The sequence below is a fragment of the Pagrus pagrus genome (genome assembly GCF_965226575.1).
Source record: "Pagrus pagrus genome assembly, chromosome: 23".
Classification (NCBI taxonomy): domain Eukaryota; kingdom Metazoa; phylum Chordata; class Actinopteri; order Spariformes; family Sparidae; genus Pagrus; species Pagrus pagrus.
In genome coordinates this window covers 11,826,392-11,849,679 of record NC_140205.1, presented here as the reverse complement: position 1 = coordinate 11,849,679, position 23,288 = coordinate 11,826,392, and the positions used below count along the sequence as shown (strand labels likewise).

The 23,288-nt window shown below is 41.3% G+C and overlaps 1 protein-coding gene across 6 annotated transcripts in view; it reads left to right on the top strand.

The window, feature by feature from the left end:
• grm8a (glutamate receptor, metabotropic 8a) overlaps positions 1-23,288 on the top strand; it is a 251,995-nt gene that overhangs the window by 172,049 nt on the left and 56,658 nt on the right. For all 6 annotated transcript variants that reach the window (XM_084345622.1, XM_084345621.1, XM_084345623.1 and 3 more), the window contains 2 exons: positions 269-423; positions 2,693-2,830. In XM_084345622.1, coding sequence (XP_084201748.1) covers positions 269-423; positions 2,693-2,830 — 293 coding nt within the window. The remainder of the gene's footprint in view (positions 1-268; positions 424-2,692; positions 2,831-23,288) is intronic.

Here is a 23,288-nt window from a genome sequence, read left to right as displayed (position 1 = left end):
TGCCCACTGTGTTAGGGTTGGTTTGAGGTCATCAAAATGAAGAAGAATAGTGGTTCTGTTGATGTGGTAACATTTGTAGTCTGTTACGGCTTTTATTTCAATTATTAGTGGAATGTTAGGGTCCATATCAATACAGGTATTGATGTTAAACTACTGATAGTATGAGAGAAGTGGGGTCCAGCCAGAGACACCTTATACCACCGCCCCTTTTTATTGATCTTTCAAGGGCTACATAAACAGTTTAATTCTCCGGTCTTTTCTCCAACAGACGAGTTCTCGACGCAGCTAAACGGAACAACCAGACAGGTCACTTCCTGTGGGTGGGTTCGGACAGCTGGGGTTCCAAAATCTCTCCCGTGCTCGGCCAGGAGAAAGTGGCTGAGGGAGCCATCACGATTCTTCCCAAACGAGCATCTGTGGATGGTAAGAGTGTGTGTATGAAGAAAATAGATACAATGATTCTACGTTCTCAGCAACTAAACAGTGTGAAAAATTCCAAAGATTTGTGTTAGCGCTGCGACTCTTTTCACCCACCTTGCTGCATGACAAATGAAAGGAAGCCGAAGCTGTGTGTGTGTTTGCGTCTGTGCTCCAAGTCTAATAGATCAAATTAAGGGGACAGGGCCACAGACTAGAAACAGAAAGTGAAATACACTCATGTTCCCGCACTCTTGATCCCAGCGGGCAACAAGTTTTTGCCATTAGGCCATGGAGGATACCCTCATTTGCTCTCTGTCAGAGCTCCCTATTAGATAATTGACTCCTGGAGGGACACAAAGGCGACAAGATATAAACCTAAAGTGAGGAGAGAGAGCCTATGCTGAAGTTTAAATGAATCAAAGTCTGCTTTGACAGAGTTGTGCGTGATGGAACCAGCAGAGGAGTAATGAAGAGTGTGTACACAGTTACCAATTTATTAGGTACCATTAGCCACCTGACAATCTGATGTGGTATAATCCAATAATCATGCAATAGGACTTTGTGACAATGACAATGTTAAGTCAGAGATGTTGCAATTCAACTCTGTGGTCCTTTTTAAGACAGTGGTTATTGTGCCATTATCCAACACATTTTACTATTTCTACTGGACTAAATTTTGAAAATAGACAATGAAAGTACTCAGAGTTTCATCTCCCCTTTAAGTCTGCTATCTCTTTGGTTTAATCAAACAAATGTAACTTCCCGGAGGGAGATAGGTAGTCGGATGCTGACGCTTTGGGTTGGCGTCCAGCCCCAGATGCCAACCCAAAGCGTCAGTATCAGGAGAGCATACAATTGTGATTTTTTTGAGCGGCAGCTGGGCCCACCTTCTAGTAAGGGAGCAGCAAGCCCATTGACAGCAGCCGGGCATGGTGGATGAGCTGGGGTGTATGGTTAGCAACGTCCTGGATGTACGATGGGCCTGAGCCATTTGAGCAGCCGCCAGTGTTCAGTACTCCCTAACCCCCCAACCCCGAAACATAACCCCTGACACCCAGGTTCCTTGCAGTCTGAGCCGGATAAGCCCCAACCTTAACCCTATCGATCTTCATATCTTTCATATCTAACTCTTGACAATGAAGCAAATAAGTGTATTTATTCTCCAAAATGTCACTAATCTGAATTATAACCAACTCGGTGGAAAAAAATACCTTTACCTTTCAGTGTTTGAATGTCACAGTACTGCAAATGCTTACATTGTCATCTGTGAACGCACTGAGGAGTGAGTAATCCCAGTTGATATCTACAACCTGTTGAGCTACACAGCGAGTGAACCCACTGTTCCCAGCAGTCTCCAATTGTGCCACACAGGTGCACAGAGGGGCAGTTTCACTGACAGCAGAGGAGATTAATCAAGGCAGCTCTTGTAGGCTTTTACAGCAAATCAGGCATGGCACACGCTGTCCAAGTCAGTCTGATAGTCCCCAGAGATTCCTCCCACCCTCTGTGGTTTGCTTCATGTGCACTGTATCGCCCTTAAACTACAGTGGCAGGGGTGTTGGAAATGACACCTTCTCTTTATTAAGGAAGTTTAATGGTTCCTCGCAGTCTTCTAGGGACAGACTTGAGGCAAATTGACGATAGAGGATGTCTTCTGAGAAATTCAGTTTTGCTATCTTTTTCTCACAGACAACAAAGCAAAAAGCTGTTTTCCCCAATTAATTTTGGTATGAACTAAGTAGTGTACAAGTACAAGGAGTGTTCTTGTCTCCCTCATTTCTCTTTTCTCTCGCCCATCTCTTTATCTCAGCCTGCCATTCTCTGACAGGCATTTCCATTTCTGCGAGTGGAGAAATGTGTTCTTCCCCGTTTCTCTCTCCTCCCATACTTATTAAATCGGACAAGTTGCCAACGTAGCCTGTGAAAGCTCATTCTGAAATGTTTGCTCTCCCTGCTGTATCAGCTCCAGTATTTGATAGGAGCTCCTAACACCGGTTGGCTCCACAGAAATGGCTTTTCAGTCATACTTTGGATCCATAGGCTATTCATAACATGCGCCTTTGTGAGTCAAAACGTATTACACCGTCATGAACGCCTCATTTATGAGTACAGGCGGCCTCCGTGCATATGAAGCACTCCTAATCAGAATGATGCTGGTCCAATCCTCTTTGTGGACAGATAGATGTATTCAGTGCAGTTTCAGAAAGGAAAGATACAAACGTCTCTTCACTCAATATATTTTAACTTCTGCCTACTCTGTCTTTTTTAACAGCGTTTGATCGGTATTTCCGTAGCCGCTCGCTGTCCAACAACAGAAGAAATGTTTGGTTCGCGGAGTTCTGGGAAGAAAACTTCAACTGTAAGCTGGGGATGCACGGTAAACGCCCTGGCAGCCTGAAGAAATGCACAGGTAAGACTCTGCACTTCTTTCCAAGCGGTAATTAGGGTCTACTTTGTTTGGAGAGTACAGACAAAAAAAGGGAGATAAAAATGCTCCGAGCTAGAGTTTTACACCTGTGACAGAGGCTGTTACAAATCATTTTGCCAGTTTGAGAGGAGGTGTTCCAACTCCACAGATGTTCGAGAGGGTTGTAAGCTCTACCCACCAACAAATCTGGCAGGTGGTCAATTCTAATTGGTTTTCTCTTATCCATGCACCGCATTAACAAGATCCCAGATGTGGAAGTTATGAAGTACATTTACTCAAGTACTGTACTAAAGTAAAAATAAGAGACTGTACTTTTTACACCACTGCATTCGTCTGACAGATTAAGTTAATAAAAAAAGGGTGGACCTTAAAGAGACGGGAGCTAAAACAGCGTTTCAGACAGAAGGGGAATACAACACTGCAGCGCTGGACAGTATGAGGAAACTGACGTGCTTTCTTGAGCACTAGAACATGCAAACCTATTCTAGTAGTAACCCGAAATAAATTAATAATATGAACCTAAAAATAAGCATAATAAGTCTTCTTTAAGATGAGAAGGACAGGGTTTAAATTGATCTTCATTTGAATGATCCGATATTGATTCATAAAATCCTGAAAGCGGTCTTTAAATACATGCTGTTTCTCATGGATGCAGGCTCAAAATTGACACCTTCCAAACACAAAATGGGGTAGATTTTCCATTTGGCGAGTAAATCCCTATGGGCTCTGAAAGTTTCCTTTTTTTTTTTTCTTATTTTCTTTTGTTGAAATACATACACCTACATCTGTCATCACTTTGTGGCAGTACTGGCAGTAAAATGTTTACAAACCAGTCGTGACCTACATAAAAATATAAACAAAAAAAAAAGTACATCTACAGGGAATGCCAAATGTCAACTACTTGGATAATAAAAAAAAATGCCTCTTCAGGGGATAATCCGACAAAAATGTGCTTTTACAAGCCCTCAAGTCCCCAAAGAAATGAAGTGTTAAAAACTGAAGGTTAAATAGGGGCTCGGGTTTCAAGGGGTTCATTTAAGATGAACCAAATATGAACAAACAAGAAAAACTGCAGCCGTCCAGCTATTTGCAAGGCAAGCAGCACACAAATAAGGACGGCCCTGATGCAGGTAGCCTGGTGACCTTTTTGTGGTCACTCAACTTTGCTGAAGAATAAATACAATTTCTCTCAAGTACAATGGAAAGGGGCAGCAAATAAATCTCAGAAGGGGCCTAAACAGACCAGAGTTACTGAATGGCAATCTACCAGGATGAGGTCTGCACCATGATTGGCTGGGAGAGGAATGCCCCAAGCTGCTTCCACTCAGTCAGTCTCCCCACCCTGTGCACAGGTCATCTGAATCCACTGCAATCAGTCCAGAGGGATTTTGAAATTCAGCCCAGCACAGAAAAAGATAGCAAGTGTTACACAATGGTTAAAGGCACTGCTACAACTTTCCTGTTCTGTCACTGCAGCATTTTTATTAGTTAGATGTTAAAATCAGAACAATATCCTGATTATTTTTATTATTAATGATCCTTTTTTTAACCACAAACCACTTAATCTATTCATGATGTAAACACTGTTTAACAATGCACCAGTTTAGAGGGTTCCTTGTACAATTTACAGCAGTTGTTCTCTCAGAATCTCTTTTATTTCCAAGGAAAATTGGCACTGACAACCAAACTGATATTGAATAGAATCAAATCGGAAACCATCGGAATCCAATTTGCGGAAATCGGTGGCAATATCCCCGCCTCTGAAGATTAACTGAACCTTAAACATGTGCAGCAGTGAAATGCAACATTCACATTACTGCAGCAGTGATGTTCATCCATAAACATCAGATATAAGTGTAAAAGACTGACAGGGACTATAGTACATCTTGCTGATTATACTAACATACTTTACTTAAAAAGAATGCATATAGAGAAAATGTAAATAAGGATGCGAATCGAATGCACTTTCACAGTTTGGTATTAGTACTTTTACTTAAGTAAAGGATCTAAATACATCTTCCACCACTGCTCGCATCTTGCTCCGTGTCATTCTGCTCTTTTCTTTCATGCAAAACAAGGACTAGCCGAAATGCTAATCAGTGCAGCTTCCAGCTTAAGAAATCCAAAAAACTATTGTGGTTCTTTTATCTCTCTCCGCAGCATTCACTTGTCACAATATTGAAGTCACCAGAGAAACTAGTTCACTCTGGAAGCAACCCGTCTGTCTGGCCCTTTACCAATTAGGCCGGCTCACAAGAATCTGCACAGATTTACCACATCACTGTGGCTTGTCGGGGGGCTTCAATGGAGCATCCTGGCTGTGAAGATTTGTCAACAGGGACATGCACGGGGGTTTAATTAGAATATATATTGCAGAGGGCAGTACTGTCTGTAATAAGTACCTTAAAAGCACAGATCACACTAGCTGCTGGGCTCCAGGGAACGATACAGCTCAACAAGAACAATTGTTTGTGTTCTCAGAGCTAAAAGGGAAATTAAATAATTGTCGGAGTCTGTCCTTGTATATACGGTAATTTAGTCTCCTCTGTGTATATGTGTCTGTGTGCTCTTGTCGTCATATGCGCGCTTCGACCTGTATTTTGCTGCCGTGTCAAAATGCCGGCAGCTTGTTATTTTACACAAGGCCAAGTGCTGCTTCCGATGTGTAACCCGCGTGTCTTGTGCTGTGTGTGCATGATCTAGATAGGGCTGTGTGTGCACTTTCACAGTCACACACCTGCTGGTGGCTACACAACAAATGGCACACTTAGTGCGCAGAGTTAGCGATGCTGATGGTTGTTACCTGTGCGTATGTCCGTGATCACAAACATAAAACCCTCAAGTTTGGGTTCCATGTGACCCCATGCTGCTGCGACTGAGCCTGTATGTTTATGTGCGTGTGTGTCACTGTGAGTATTCCCCGGGTGATGCCCACCATTAGTTCACATAATTAGGTTTGTAAGGGCTGTGACTCCCATTGACCGTCTATTACTGGCCGTGGCATCTGTGTACGTGGGCGTGTATGTGTCGAGGGGTCTCTGTAGTCGTGCGACAGAGTCCATTAATTCCAAGTGCTGGGGTTCACAACCTCCAAATCATCAACACAGAAGCCAATCAGCAGCCTGCTGCTCAAGGTCGCTGTGGTGACACAGCTGATGGGAGAATGTGGAAATGGGTGTGATTATTGCATGTGATTGGGTTGAGTGGGAGAGACAAATAGAAAGGGAGATGGTGTCAACATGTGCAAAAAAGTAAATGAACAGGAAGAGGGAGTGAAATAATGTTCAGATGCACAAATTAGATACCGCGAGACAAAGAAATTATAATGAAATACATGAATAGTGGATGAAAAATAACAAATGAGAAAGGACAAGCCAATAAGACACATTAGATTGAGAACAGGAGAAGGAAATGAGAGTGGAAACTTTCTGAATATGCGGCAAATATGACCAGAGCCCAGAGCTTAGCCAGGTTTGTTGAAAACAACATGCTCTGTCTTCTTTTAACCTCTCAGCCACCAACAACAAATTGAAACAGTAGTCTACGATTGATACCAGAGCTGTGAAAAGGCCTCTTAAAGGGTAACTCCACCAATTTTACACATTAAAGTGTGTTTACTACGAGTACTATGAGTAAAAAAAAGTAGTATAAAGTCTTTCGTGGCTCCAGAGGAAGCTGCATCTAATCTAATCTAATCTAATGATAAACTGTCAGTAATGTCACTCAGTCGTTAAGTTGGATTGTGGGTAATGTAGGCGCCAAATGCTGTAAAGCAGTCCACTGGTCTAGCATTGCATAACATTGTTGGACTCATTGTGGGCAGTTTATTTTGAGAGATATTAACTTTTTTATTCCACACACTCTTCTTCCTTTTCAAAACCTTGCGCCTACATTACCCACCTTGCAATACTCAATTGTTTGACATCACTGGAGGCAATTTATCAGCTTTCTCTGGAGCTACAAAAGGCTTTATACTACTTCTGTGTGAGGTAGAGCAAATTTTATGTTATTATTGACTGTTTAAATTAAATTAAATACAAATTAAAATTACAATATTTCCCTCCGAATTGTAGGGGAGAAGGAGCATAATGCACTCCAAACAAGCACTGCTCTCATTTAAATCTGAACATCTGCTGTGTTAGCTGAAAAGTTTTCAAAGAGTATTGAACATTTTGAGCAGCATGAGCAATCTTTGATTTAAAAAAAAAATGAGTCAACATTTCATCAGAACATAATATGAGCTTGTTCCCCACATAACAGTGTGACATTATATTTTTATCACACACTGAAAATGCATTTCTGCTCAAAGATTGCTAGCTTACCATCAGCGGTGCCATTATAGGCAGTGCAAAAAAAGGTGACGTTTGAATTGGTTTAACTGATAACGAAAATGAACTTCTAAATGTCACAAAACGCGTCTCGCAATTCCGAGGGATGGTTTGGTTTTGTTGAATGCCGACGAGTACATCACTGTTTCATCAGTCGGTGTTCAGCTGAGGCTTTTCTCCCTCAACATGACTCATGCGGCTCCATTGTGCCCGTCTTTCTGTCCCACCTGCACGATACTTTCTTGACTTCATTGTTGTGTGAGTGCAAAACAAGCTATGTGAAGCTCGTGCATATTTAATGGTAATGTTCTGTGGAAAGTAAAAACACACATACACCATTGTAGTTGTCATAAGATATCTTTCAGAGGGGTTTTTGTGATTTCTTTTTTTAAAAAACAGTTCTTGCTGCTTTTACCATTGAACCCAGACATCTGTTCTCTAGTCCAGCAAATTTATCCTAATAATTTATTTACAGTACATTACCTCCACCTTCATCTTTTGTTATTTCATAAAAAAGAATAGCAAGCACACAAGGGAAAAAAAAAGGAAATCCAAGAACTTCTGAGTGAAGTAAAAAGCCCTTTTTTTTTCTCAGGCATGGCTGATATGCTCGTAAGCACATCAGCCCGGACAACTCAGACACTGAAATAAAATCTGTTCTGTTGAAAGCATGCAGTCAGGTAAAACTGATGCCCGAGGGGAAGCTGACTGAAGCAGACGCCAGATCACAGATAAGCCGACATGCACACTTACATGCTCGCAAACACTGACATGCCCGGTGGCTGCAGATACAATCGTGGATGAGTGCACAAACTCAGGTTAATTAACGAGATCTGCAAATCCCACTGGCCTCGTTTCTATCGGGATGCAGGTACATACAGTACACATGTTGCAAGCTCCGTCTTTGCTCTGTCTCACACACATGGTTTGCTGTCATGGTTGTTCGAATTTGGTTTTGCTCGGATCAGTTTCCTGAGCCGAACAGATCAGAACAGGATGCGCCTAATTGGAGTAAAATGGCAGTCAACTGATGAAGGCTGAAATATAAATGAATCGAATAAATGACTGATCTCAGATGTGATTGGTGACTTAGCTGCAATTTTCCACATCCTTCCAGTTTATGGGAAAATGTGCCTTTAATCCCATCATGCTCTGTGGGATGGAGCAAAGAGAAGACTTAAATGTCCCAGAAGACAGATAGGAGTCAATATATCATACAAACACAGTAAAAGAATCGCACTCCGACTGGTTCTTGCCACTCTGTAGTTCTTTATTTGATCCCCATTAACATTCATTCCAACATCAGGCTGTGAAAAAGAAGAGATTTTCTGGAATATTGGCAAATGGGCTAGCCTCAACGCCCCTGCCCCCATATAACCTGACATCACAGATTTATTGAATGAATACAAGGATATAAAAGTAAAATGACTCTTTGCAATCACAGTGAAACATATTTAAAAAAAACAAATGACAAAAACAAACAAAAAAAAAGTACAAAAAGCAATCAAAAGTCAAGATCTACAATTGGCATCGCAAAATAAATCTTCAAGTTCAAACAAGTATGAGTTCTGAAGAGCCATTATTGCCAGATAGACCTTCAAAAACGAGAAGAGGAAGCAAAAAAATCAGGACCGCAGTCTGCAGAGTGGAGGCAAGAAGTCAAGCAAGTGACACTGGAGGCAAATGTCATTAAGTGGCACCAAGTCGGGTGAAATTTGGAAGCATGTCTCTTCTCCTTGGGACCTGTTTCATCCATTATCAGAGGCAAAGTGTTCAGTTTGGCAAAAGAGGACCCAAATGCAAAAGCACAGAGGCAGGCAGGTAAAGAAACAAAAAGCGAGCTTGAATAAAGCAAAGCTGTAATCCAAAGAACAAAACAACAGCAGGCAGGGGCAAATCCGACAATAAATAATGAAGTACAAACCAATGAAGCGCTGGGAACACAGGCAGGAACTCGTGGAGTATAAACAGGACATAGAACTGAGAACAAAGGACTGACATGGGGAAACAAACGAACTGTCACTTAAAAACACAAGGGAGGGAAGACTAATAAGAGACAGGTAAAACTAATAGGGCAGTCAAAACTTTGGGGAAAAACACTAAGACATGAAGTGGCATTTAAACGTGACACATGAGGATGAATCTACCAAAATAAAGCAGGAAACAACAAAACCAAAAACCTAAACCCCGACACAAACTAAGAGGAGGCCTTGGCACAGTGAAAAGTGACTCACATCAGGCAGGGTTCTGGGTTGGGTTGCCAGGCACCATGGGACACATCCCGCACAGAAACTGTGGAAGAACCATTTCATTTGCATCACTATAAAATCAGAAGATTAACCAGAAGAATTACCAATTGGGAGCACCTGTGGGAGGAAAGGGTTAAAAGTAGGGAAATTGGGAGCGTTGGCTGGTATGCGTTAGCTTCCACTAAGTGGTTTCTAGCCTCCCTGTGGTGTTACTTAACACAACAGCCACAAAAAGTAGAATTAAAATTGCGTAGTGTAGTAATCAGTGAAAAATAAGCAACCGAAATGTATACCTACGCCTTAAACACAAATTGTCAAAAAACATAGCTCCAAACATTTTTCACCAAAACAAAAGTTTTATTGACTTTTTCAATTAAACTCTAATTATAATCTCTGTGATATTGTTAGGTAGGCAGAAGAACCTCTGAACAGGCTGCTCACTTAAATCATCCTTGCTCTGTGGAACTGACTTTTCCCTGCTCTTTGGGCTGGACATGAACACAGCTGGGCAGGCATGACCCAAACACACACACACACACACAAAAGGGCAGAGACTAGGCATGAAAGGCCCGTGCACGCACTCACGCACACACATTCTGTCCACACACTTCCCCGCCCGGGCCCATCAATGGATCCATTCCACCAGTGAATAACATTGGTTGTGACAGGAGCTATAAGCCTCAGGTACACACACAGGAATTAAAGTGCAGCGCGAGCAGGAAACAAGGTTGTTACACTGTTGCCTTTTTTTCTTTGTCTTTCCTCCTGTGTGGTTTGTGTCACTCTCGAGGGAAGTACACCAATATTTTATCTTCCCTCTTCCTGGCCTTTGTGATCTTTCTTTACTTTGCCGACTGCCAATCTTCGCTCAACTTTCTCTCTGTACGACTTTCTCTCACCCCGTAACTCTAACTTGTGGTCTGATATACCTTCCTGCTCTGTCAAATACAGGAGCATATTGAGATACAGTATTGACAAAGCGCTGTATAATTATCGACAACAGAACTTGCAGTGGGCAATGTGTTCAGAGCCTTAAAAGCTTAACATTTAGAATAAAAACTTTCAGTAGGGCTCAGCAAAATATGTATCTCTATTTTGAAATCTCCTCAAAAGCACTTCATAAATGCGAGGACTGGGCTACAAAATCAAATATCACAATATCTGTGACCATACACCTCAAAAACCATGATGCAACAAAATTGTGATGTCAGTGATGCCAAATTGGTTTGATGGTTTCCAGGCCAAATGGATAAAACAAAAACAAAAAAACTACCCAAATATTAGCTATAGTTAACAATACAGCTGGATTCATAAACGGTAGCAAACGTATTCTGGTACATCACAGTGCAACTGTAAAACATTTTCTGCCCTCTGCCTTTAAAAATGAAGAAAAATAAAGGGATGCGCAAATAACAAAAATATAGGTTTTATCTAAATTCATAAACTGAGACAGGCCTCGACAGTGGCCTAAGTTCTGCACATAAAGGGGGAGAGAATGAAAGAGAGAGAGAGAAGAAGAGAAGTGAGAAAGATGCATGTAATCCCACGGTGTCAAAAGCCAAACAGATAATGATGCTTTAATGTTGCAAGCGCAGAGGATTCTGTCACAATGAAAAAACAGATTTGCAAAAACGCCACAGCTAGTGTGCGTTGACAAGTGTCAGGTAGTTGTTATGATGAGAAGTCACGTCTCCTTTCAGCAGGATGAATAAAAGTTCTGTCATATCAAAGTCTCGCTGAGTGACTGGATGTGCTTGCAAACAGTAACTAATGAAAACAAGTAATGGATGTATTTTTAACAGTACAGTCAGTTTTTATGTATTTAAAAACCCTCCCCAAACAACTGAGAGGGTAAAAGCAAGAATTAGAACAAGCAGAACAATCTTGTGAGTGAGGAAATGAAATCACTTTAATGCAGCCTTTTAGAGGAAAAGGCCAGATAGCACATATAATATCAATATATTGCCCAGCACTAACTTTTAAACTGTATTTTATACATCTTCACCATGAATTATTTTAAAGAAGGAATTTGATGCAACAAATGCCAAATGTAGTTCATTTTTAGCTATTTTTTTATTTCTATTTCTAAAATATATGTTTCTCTGTCTGCCTCCCTCTCACTCACTCACTCACAGTTGCTTGTTCTCACTCTCAGTGATGAGAGCTCAGTCATAGACTGCCCACATGGTCGAAACCTAATCAGCTGTGTCATTTTGTTGTATTTCATTGTAAACGTGACAATAAAAAGCTAGTTCTGTAAACAAAGCGCACTTTTACTTCGGCCTGATGGGCTAGATATCTTGGAAGAGCTATTTGTAGAGCTATTTGTGATAATGTGTATTTTATGTGGCTGTACAGTTTGCGCTCGCGTTGCTTATTATGAGTGAATCTAGTGTTACATCAAGGTTTAATGGGTCCAATAACACTCAGTCAGAGGTCTTTTCACCCGACTGAACAGGGGGGAACACATGGTGTGGGTACAGGCAGTGAAGAGCGACCAAGCAATGCAGAATCACTTTGGTTTACAGTAGACTTAAAGGGGCACTATGTAGTTTGGGAGAAGAAATTCAAATTCAGAATTTTAATATTTACAATACTGATGCTGAATATACAAGCTGTTCTCAGAGGAAAATAAGGTCCCCAGAACCCCTGTTTAAAGCTAGGAGTGGCAGGGTCCGCCGAATATAAACAGTTTGAAATTGTGTTGTTCTTTAAGGTCAGTTTGTTTATTCAGTTTATTCAGTCATGAAAACAAAGAGAGTCAGTGAAGATCTTTCTGTTCTGATTAAAATGTATTTCCCAAAAATACACAATGCACCTTTAAGTGCTGGAACTCTTAATGCATACGTGACATTACATGGACAACGGACATTTCTATGTGTGCTCAAGTTAAAGCAAAAATTGAGATCAGGTCAGAAACGAGCAATACGCCTCAACAAATGAGGTCAGACTCGTAAGAAAAGTGTTTCGCCACCCATGAAAGGAAATTGAAATGCTCTTCCAGGTGAGAAAGAGACTATAAAGGACTGATGTAGGGAGTGCAAACTGTAAGTGAAAATCCTCTCAAAATAGTTTAAGCTCTCTGGTCTACTTTTCCTGATTAGTGAGATTACCATGAGACTGTGGATCCCTCTGCAGCCGCCTAATGAAGGTTGTGCTGTAACTTCATGGCAAACAGAAGATTATCAAATGCTTACACACACACACACACACATAAAGCTTTACATTTCCCTAGTTTAACATAAAATATTAATACTTTACAGAGTGTTATTAATGGGGAAATTATCTTCTAAAGGCTACTGGGCGATAGTTTGATGCCTTCTGAACATGAGGATGCTTTTCTTACTCTCTTAAAAATCTGCTTTTTAGATGCAAAAATCCAGTGATGTGTGCATAGATGTGTCTGCATGAGATGCTACAATTCCAGGAGTTAATTAGATCCTGACTTAACGCAGGCATGCACGCGTTCAACCCCCGCATGTTCGCTTTCCCCAAATAGACCATACCCTAACGAGGTCGATGGGGAAGGAGAGTTATCAGGCTCGCAGGCTGGATAAACTGTTCCCTTCCATGTGAAACCGCTTCAGGGCCGAACAGACTGACGGATGGAGACAAACACAGATGGACAATTAGAGACAGACAGGCACAGACAGACGGATTGCGGGCCGTGAGACGAAGATGGCGACAGACACACCTTGTTCTGTGACTCATGGCGGCCATTACTTTTCAGTATAGGTGAGATGAAGTGTCATTAAGCTGCAGTGGAATGATCCCTTTTCATCTTCTTGTGGAGGACACGGTTATCTAAGTGCTCTCTTAGATGGCACATATGTGCATGTGAGTGACTCAAGGCTGATTGATAAGATGCCGTCACAGAGTACGAGCATGTATGTAATGTGCGCCCACAGACTTCATCTGTGTGGATGCGCACGCTGCCATAGGCACGACTGTGTGCTTGAAAGCGTCAGTGTTGAGCTGCCCATCTTTCACCGTTAAGTCCCACACACACCCATACACACGCAGGGTAATCCATCTCAACAGGTCCAGGTGAGCTACTGCTCACTGTGGCCCAGTCACACACAGCTTTGTCACTGATACACACCTGCAAATGGATACAGGCACGGGACTACTCTAGCACACAAATTAAATAAGGCAGACACACTGAAACAATACAGATGTACACGTTTGTTATTATGAGCTTTTTTACTCATAATACTGGCCATCAAAACACTACTAGACAGCTTGCAGCTTGTGGAAACAGAAAACAAAAAGAAAAATTAGAGAAATGCAGTATTAATCAGAATAAACAGATTGCTTCTCATCGGCAGGACAATGTGAATTCAAATACTACAGGTAAGAGACTCATTGAGACTGAGACTGACCCACTGAAGAAGCTAGCAGTCAAAGTTAAGTCAAAGAAGTGCGTTTTGACTTCTGATTTCAAGGCGTCAGTAGATCAGGGTTGTCTGACGTCAGCTGGGAGGTTATTCCAGAGGAAGGGGGCATGATAGGAAAAAGAAAAGCCCTGCAGCCAGCTGACTTCATCATCACTATCAATTTGGCAATGTTCTTCTGTGCAACACAAGTGATTTTGACCAACTTTCTCTCTTCCAAATGAGTGGTTTAGCTGATCTGTTGAAGCAACAGGGGGCTTGTTTATTACTGGTCCACAGCCCAGAACCTCATTTACCACTGGTGTTTCTTCCCTTTTTGTACCCCCTGTCTCATGTGCAGGCCTTTAAATGTAAGGATTCAATGAAAACATGTGAAGCGTAACAGCAAATGTATCCACGCGCGCACACTTCTGTATGCAGTGACAGGTTGTTGCAGGCTAAGGAGAACAAGTGCTGCTCTACTAATGTGATTTTACGGTTCGTCCTCTCTTCAGTAATACCTGCTCTCTCAGCTGCATACCTCCACCTCCTCCCCCTCCCTCTCCTCTGTTGTTTCATTTGTTCCCCACTAACCTCCCTTCCATGGACTCACCGTCTATTTATCATCTCTCATTCCCACTTTTGTTTAGGTGTTTTTTCCCCCCATCCCTCTGTCTTGTTTGATTCAATTTTCTCCCTGTCCTCTCCCGCTGCCGTTATCGTGCACTTTTTCTGCCTTTACTCGAGTCACTTTTTGTTCCATCTCTCCCTTCGCCTTTTTTTCCCCCTGTGTGTGTGTGTGTGTGCGTGCGTGTGTGTGTGTGTGTGTGTGTGTGTATGTATATATATGTATATATATATATATGTGTATATATATGTATATATATATATATATATGTTGTTCGAGAGAGAAAGACGGGAGGCCTGCTGATATAAAACAGTCCCTCAGCGGCACAAACGAAAATTCTTGTTTATTTGTTCATGTGAAAGCTGTGCAGGAGAGAGATTAAGAGAAGAACGGACTGACAAAAGGAAATTAAAAAAAGTTGAAGGCAGAGGGAAAGAGAGGGAGAGAGAGAGAGAGAGAGAGAGAGAGAGAGAGAGAGAGAGAGAGCTGGTGAGCATATAGCTGAATGGTGCCAAGACAGTGATTCAGCATAATATGAATAATGACTAATGAATAATTTATAATAGCTCTGTGTACTATCAGCAGTAATATATACCAGTAATAATAAAGAGATGAAATATATATTAGCCACATACGTCTGTGGCATCACATTATTCATGAAAAGTGGTGTTCTGCAGCCAATCGCTCTTTATAAAGCAGAAAAGATTCATGCTGCAGTCTGACAGGAAGGTCTGAGGGCGGCGAAGGTTAGTGCAGGTTCAACGAGAGATCAGTTCAGACAGTAAATAACCCAAACATGTCAACATGACAATTAGACAGTCCATAATTCTGTGTCATGACCACTCTGTTGTAGTCGTTGCAATCATTTCGACAAACCCTGATTTGCAAAAAGTTGGGATGCTATCGAAAACAAAATGTGATAGTTTGCAGGTCTTGTTTGACATATTGAACACAATAAAGACAATATATTTAATGTCTTACCTCAACACAATACACACAGAAAAATAAAGGTGCTTTCTGGAACCAAAAATGGCTAATCGGCAAAATGGTTCTTGAAGGAACCATTTTCAAGAAACTTCTTTGTCGACCCAACTGGTTCAATAGAGAACCTCTTTAAAGGGTTCTTTAGAAATGGTATTTGCAGATAAATTGGTCTTTGAGCATTTTAAAATGAAATCATTTATGCGTATGTTGAATAACAAGTACACGTTCATAGTTTTTGGCCATCCATCTGTTTAAAGAACCACATAAAGTACACAAAGAACCATCAACTAAATAAAGAGGTTCATCAATTAGTGATAGCTTTATAAAGAACCAGAGATCCTTCTGAAGAACAATATGAGAATCATTATGTTTCTGAAAGTATACTCACACTGAATGCTCAAGAAACACCTGTTTAGGCCATTTAACAGGTAAACAGGGTAACTGGCAACAGGTGATAGTATCATGATGGATATGAAAGGGGAATCCTCGAAAAGTTCAGTCAAGGTTCCCAAGCATGGATAGGGCCAGGTTCATTACTTTGTGAAACACATGAATCAAGCGTAGCGTTAGTTCTGGCAGGCCACGACGTCAAGCTCTAAATCGGCATCAACAGCGTAGCTGTCAACACGGAGCAGATCAGCTGATGGCTCAGCTGACTCCCCGTGCCCATTTCCTATTGGGAAATTGCATTCAGAGCGCGCTATTTAAACTGCTCTAGCCCGACCTCACTTGCTGCTTCCTCTGCTGGCTTTTTTGCAACCCACCTCCACCCCAGCTCCCCCCTTCATCTGTTATGAATCTTACATTGTATCTTGTTGGTTGCTCTGCTCTGTCTGGGTTTTCTTTGCTGCTGCGCTCCCTGCTTATGCCGTTCATGATGGCTCGTGAAGGGCAGGAAGGTGTGCTCTTCCTGCCTCAGGCTTTCCACGCAAACGCGTGGAAGAGCAGGGGGTCCCAGAACAGTACCATACCGCCAAATGAAACTTGTGCAAGTAAATAAAGATTTTGACAAAGTGGTCCTGACTGAATTGTAGACAGAATATTACTACACGGGTAAAATTGTAACTCATTTATTCATAACATGATGGCAGAGGTTGCCACTGAAGGTGCTGACCTGCCCATCAGGAGTGTTACAGCGCTTCATTAACAAAGCATCTTAGTGATACTTCTTTGCCAGCAACAGCAATATAGACTTTTGGATTCTTCCACATGCAGCCACAGCTTGGGATCGGACCGCCAACCATCTGATCAGCGACTGAGCAGCCCTACCTCCTGAGCCACAGCAGCCCACACAAGCAGTCTGATGATCAAAAAGGTTTCATTCCAGTAACTTAACCCCAGTGTTCACTGCACTATCTGGATGAACGTTTCAAAGTCTTTTTTTTACCTGTGACTGCACACAGCATGGTTCTGTTGCACCTGTTACCACAGTCACAAGGGGTGCCATGGTGTACTGACACACCCTGGCGTACATTTCTACATCAGTGCAGCGAGGTGTGAACTCAAACCACTGGAGGTCAGCAAAAACAAGATATCAGGGGGTGTAAGTTGCCTTTTAAACAGACGCCCAGGGTGGCAAAACTTCTTTGGACAGAGAAGGTGAAGGCAGACGTGGAAGTTAGTGCTCAAACTTCCATCAAAATTTACAGTCCAACTTCAACTTGGTTCAACTTTGACTCATTGCACTTGCTTTAGTTGTGCGCCCAACATCTCGGGGATGGTGGAAATTAGATTTACCTAAAAAAATGTGGTTTCAATAATCAAACTAAAAGAACTTATGCCCGTAACTACAAAAATAAGACTCAAGCTGTAACAATAGATTTTCACCTTTCAGACAAACATTTTCTGAACAATGATATTCGACTTTGATCTCGTCTCTACACACATCCATACTCACCAGATGAATGATATTTAAGGGATTCCTGATGTCGATCTCGGTTTCTTCACACACAAAACTTAGGCGTAAATTATGGAACAAGTAGAAACACACACATTCGTTTGCACACATTCTCAAACAGACTTCAATCCAGTGGCTGGTATTTGAGCAAGGCGTATTGACATACGCCTTGGCTTCAGTGCTCTCTTGTCAAATCATGTAAAGCCGAATCTCTGTCTGATGCTCATTTCGTATTCCCTCCTATTGATTATTCATTTCTATCTTGGCAGATTAGCCCTGAAGCTAGCTCCGAGCCAGACAAGTATAGTTATAACAAGCAAACTCTGCATGTGAGTGTGTGGGTTTTTGTGGGCGGGTAGATCGCTTTTTTCTTGCCTTACGTTATCACACATAAACAAAAACAGATTTAAGCAAAATAGCTGCATATGTTTGTTTTGTCACGACAATGATTTATAAATGTCTATGGGTTCTGATGCGTTTGTGGGCAGCTTTTCCCTATCCTGTCATCTCCCTGATGTCTTTCAGACATGTTTGATAAATGAGAGAAAAGCTAATTAAGCAACCTTTATGTAAATCTATTCATCACCATCTGAATTGAGTTTGCATTATCTGGAGCTTTATAAATACATTTTCTCACTTAATTATTCCCATATTCATCTCATCAGCATCTTGAAAGGGGAAAATAAATATCCGTGTATATGTATGTGAGCCCGTCTGAGAAAACAGAGGAAAAAGCAAAAGAAAAAAGTCTTTTTCGGCGAAGGAGTGGAGAAGGAGGGAATTGAATGCGTGTTCCTAATTGATGTTTAATTAAGGAGCTTGTCCAAATCATTAGTCTGTCTGTCAGCCGTGATGCCATCAATCACTCTCTGTGTAAAACCTGGCTGGCAAACGCTGGTCCATGAAGGCATCCATCAAGGCACTTAGCCAGTCAGCGCCGCTGCATTAGCCTCACCTCACTGCCTCAATGTATTGGTTTGTGTTTGTATTAGACACAGCATTGGCTTCACCAGTAAGGCACATATTTTAGTGGTCGTTGAGCCGCCCTGCAAATGAAGCAGGAGATATATGGGGCTGGCTTTAAATTTTTTGTCTGAAAAAAACACTTCAACATCATGATGGTGGAAGGATGAAAGACAGCTTTCAAAAGTGAAACACTGTTATTTGAATTATTCCTCGATCAGAATCAAAACAGGATTAATTGTCTGCGCTTTGGAGAATGTGCACATAGTCGCCATAGCTTCTTTATCGCGAAGATCTTTACATGAGCAAGACTCCTGTTAATCCCTTGTGTCAAGTTAAAAACATGTCTTTGCAGCAAAGAAGGAAAAATAGATTTAAAGTGATCCGTGACCTCATGGTTTGGCATATGAACCATGGATTATTTGCAAAATTTAAAACGCCCGCTTTTAGAATGGAGTTTGGTTTAACAGTCTGTCCACTCGGAAGACCGCCATGAGCAGAGTATTTTAATAAGTCAAATAAATTGAGCTGACCTGCCTACTAATATTGAACCTTGTAAGCAACATAAAGTCATGTGGGAAGTGGGGCTGATACGACCTGTTTTCTACATCTCTATATCTATTTCAGTCAAAGGTCGCATTTTGCTATCGAGGTGGAGATAGCAGTGACAAGTGATAGAGACACCAGTCACCCTATTACAAGACACTACCATCATAAGAGAGACAGATAATGGGAAGCAATTGAAAGGTGATAAAAAGTTGTTTCACTTGTGGTTGTAAAAGGCAACTTGCACAGACACGAAGCTTTGAAGCAATGAACATTTTGTTCACTTTATATTTATCAAAGTACCACTGTTGTTGTGTGGTGGTACAATCATGAGCAGGGCCTTTGTTGGTGCGTTCAAGTTTCGAATACCTTTGAAGAACTCCCACAACAAAGACTTGAGAAACTGCTGCCCAAGAGGATTTTTATTTTATACTTTCATACAATACAGGCCTGAACCAACAACTGGAAGATTTTTGAAAATAAGTATGCACACTTTTAAAAGTCACCTTCAGATTGATACATGTGCAGAAATTGATGCGTTTTGTCCTTGAAGAAACTCATAACTGAACACAACTGACAGTTTGATTATAGCAAAAGAAGGATTAATCCTCAACAGCCTTTTGTTTCAATTAGAAAATTATGCATTTCTCCACGTTACTCCATTATCTAACATCTGTTCCACCAACAGTCCCTAAAATCCGTCAACTCAGCATCCAGCATGCTTTGCCTCAAAAGGCAAATAATGACTAAGAATAACCATTTTTGTTTCATGAATTCTTCAGGAGGTCAAAAAGAATTCACTGGTCCTTCCGTGTTTAACTTCGGCTCGTCACGTCTACTCTCAAGGTTATATTTGGGTTGCTGTTATCTCCGCTGGTCCTGATGTTTTTACCAGTGTGAGTCACAGCACCACCACCTCTGCGTTGATGTTGAAGTGCCAGGTTAGACGATTTAAGTGGTACCTCACGTAGTTAAAGAGACACTTAAAGAGGTCCGTTTCACAATGCGGTATCGAGTTTGAATAATGATAATGATGAGAAGTACCACCGTGACTTCATCTTCAAAGATGTCTTTAAAGTGCTGGGTCCTGACTGCAAAACTCTTATCTTTTGTCGTCTAAAGACTTTCAAGTGTAAATCCTCTTCAACCATACAGTTTGTATCAGCAGGTGTCGCGATCTACAAATGGCAGATTATCTCAATTTCAAAGAAAACTTTCATCATAAAGTAACTTTTTGAACGGAGCGTCTGCCGTGCCCGTGGCTTCTTATTAACGCAGAACCAAGATGAGTGCCGCTGTTAAACAGATCTGGAAACAGATCACAGCGCCCGGCCTCGCATGCCCGTGCGTCGAGAACAAATAATCAACCAAAAAAAATATGAAAATGACTCGGAGGCAGATATGGAGATGATTGCGTCCTCGTGCAGTTTTGGTGAGCAGATCTTTTATGAGACATGAAAGTCACTTTTCATCTCCGCGTCTGCCTCTCAGAGTTTTTCAAGTCTTCCTTTTTTTTCAATTCCAAACCTCCCTTACCGAGCAGCCAACCAACCCAAGCTGCCTGTGGTCTCCGATGTCATTAACACAGAGCAGAAAGGCTGAATTTAATTTAACAGCTGCTGGCTTGAAAAATGGAATAAAGTGTAATGTGTACAAGACAGACAGGGTGCATATTAACGAACAAACATTTTGTCCATCCATCTCTGTGTCTTCACCTTCCTCTCAGCCTGTATCCCTCTTTACAGTATCTCCTCCAGTTCTTTCACACACACAAAACCAAGACTGTAAAGTACACCTGTGTGTTAAAGACTCAAAAATGTCTTTATTTTGCACCTTTTCATGTGCGTGAGTGATGAAATGAATCGTTTTGCGGGCCACTTCATTGATTTGACAGGCTGTTACTGGCTTCAGACAATGGGCCAGACAGATCCAATAAAAGCTGCATTGTATTGTACTCCTCACACACATCCTAACACACACACACACACACACACACACACACACACACACCCACCCACACCCACCCCTCGCTCCGGTTACAACACCTGACGCAATCCCAGGAAACAGAGAGAGTAGTGTTTTCCCAGTTAGCACAACTCATAACTGCACCAGTCGTTTAAATGTCTCAGGGCACGGATTGCATTGTCTTGCGATATGCTGATTAATGATGCATCGTGTCATTTCACATCTCGTAAGAACAGCAGAGAGATTCTCATTATCTCGTGATCTACGGCTCAGAATACAACTCTTCTGTTGTGCTTTTCATCCTCCGAATGGACGTGTAAGTGTGTGCACATATGGATACATGAGCTTGTTCAGAAACACACTCCATGTCACAAGGTCACAAATCCGGTTACAAAGTAATGACTGCAATCAGTATTCTCAATTTTATGGGTCAGTTTTAAAAGGTCAACTCAAACCCCTCTATCAATATTCCTCTACTGACATCCTGACTCTGAGGCCATTTGGAAAGCAGCTGTACTTTCTTCAGGGTACTACTAACAGTGTTATAGTTTAATTTAGAGTTACCCTTAATTGGACATCCCGGTTCTAGTGCGTCTTTTCATTTTGTGCGCTAAAAGTACAGCACCCCGCAGCCCTCATGAGCACAGCATTAAGAAAGCACTGTGAACTGAAGTCCCCTTTCTCTCTGCGGCAGGATGTTGAACAGTTAAAGTTTCCAAATATCACTAGGGCAGCAGCAGTTGCACCAGAAAATAGAAATATTGCACACTATTACAATAGATAACATATAAAGAAATAGAGTTTGCAATATTTGTTAGTAAACAGAAAACACCTAAATATATTGTACAGTATGTACTCCAGTGGTATTCACAGTCAAATGAAAGTATCAGAATGTACTGAACGAGTGTAAAACTAATCGACTTCTCTCCCAACCATTCAGTGTGCTCAGGTTTTCTGTTTCTTGTAAACACTCACAAACACAAATGTATTTAGGGAATTTCTTCGAATTGGGACAAATGTCCACAATAACTCAAGGAGGAACTGATTAGAATTTGGTGGCCAAAAGTCAGAGGTCAAGGTCACTATGACCTCACAAAACACATTAATGGCTATAACTAAAGAATTCATACAATAGTTACAATAGGATTTTTACGTAAATGTCTAATGGGATAAAATATGCTGTAAATGTTCTGCCGCTACCTGACTTGAACAGCTACTTGACTGGTGGAAACAAACATGAGGTAGTAATTCTGGCCAAATCAGCCAATGCAGCTTACTGTTAGCGCTACAAAGCCGCAAATGGAAGCAGCCTGTTTAGCCGTAGTCTGTTGAAGATGGCTATTGAGCATATATTGGACCGTGAATAAATGGATTTTGGCGCAGTAGGAGTTCTAAACATTTCTATGGATGTTTGAATTTTTTTTTTCTTCAGTCTGCTTCGCATTAGACGGTAACTCCACCATTTTACACATTAAAGTGTGTTTACAGGTCTTCGGGAGTACTACTGCACTACTGGAGTCGGTTTAACAGATTACATGCAGCTTCCTCTAGAGCCCAAATATGCTTTATACTGCTTTTTTCATACATGCAGACGTACTCCCAGAGACCTGTAAACGCACTTTAACATGTAAAATTGGTGCAGTTACCCTTTAAGGATAGCCTTCACTTGTTGACAATGGCTAAAAAGATCTTCTGTGAACACATTTATTCATTTATTTCTTGTTTAGCTCTATTTACTGACTATTAGAATAATTAGGTTTGTAATTATGTCAGGATATTAGGCAGCCTGTTGATTAGTCAGCCTGTATAGAGACGTTCCAGAATTGGTCTGCAGACAGCATGCTCTATTATTATATAACTAGTTTTTGAGATTGCATCCTTTAACTACATTCAGCACTGAGCTGTGATACACTGGAAGCAATGCAGCAGATGATGCACATAATCAGCCAATGTGGATGATGAGAGTGTGCATAGGTGGACAAAATTGTGTGTAGGCTATGTGCTTGCATATGAGTGTGTTATGACAAAAAGCCATATGGCCATAAGGACATAAAGTCAATTGGCTTTCCTGTGTGAGCTTTCATATTGGAAGGTAAAGACTCCCAAAGGCAATCCAACTCCTGGCAAATCAACTGTTATACTAAAAAAGGTGTAAAATGGATAGTAACAGATTTAACTTTTAATTGTCTGAGCACACAAGTGCATTCAAATCCAAACACAAATGTTTCCACTAGCATTAGTGCAAAAATAAACACTCAAATGCCATATGTCTTATTGTCACATACATTGAGCGCTGTACTATTTACTGCGTGTTGTCTTATGTTTGCCATGTATAAATATACTCTTATGTTTAAAGCATATTTAACACCTGCTGAAAATCAGAGTGACACTGCCCCCCTGGTTAAAATCCTGTGCCCCTACCACTTAGCCCTACTCCTCCATTTTGTGCGTTCACTTCTAGGGGTAGGGTATCCCGATTCTTGTTGGGATATAGGGGAAGTGTTAGG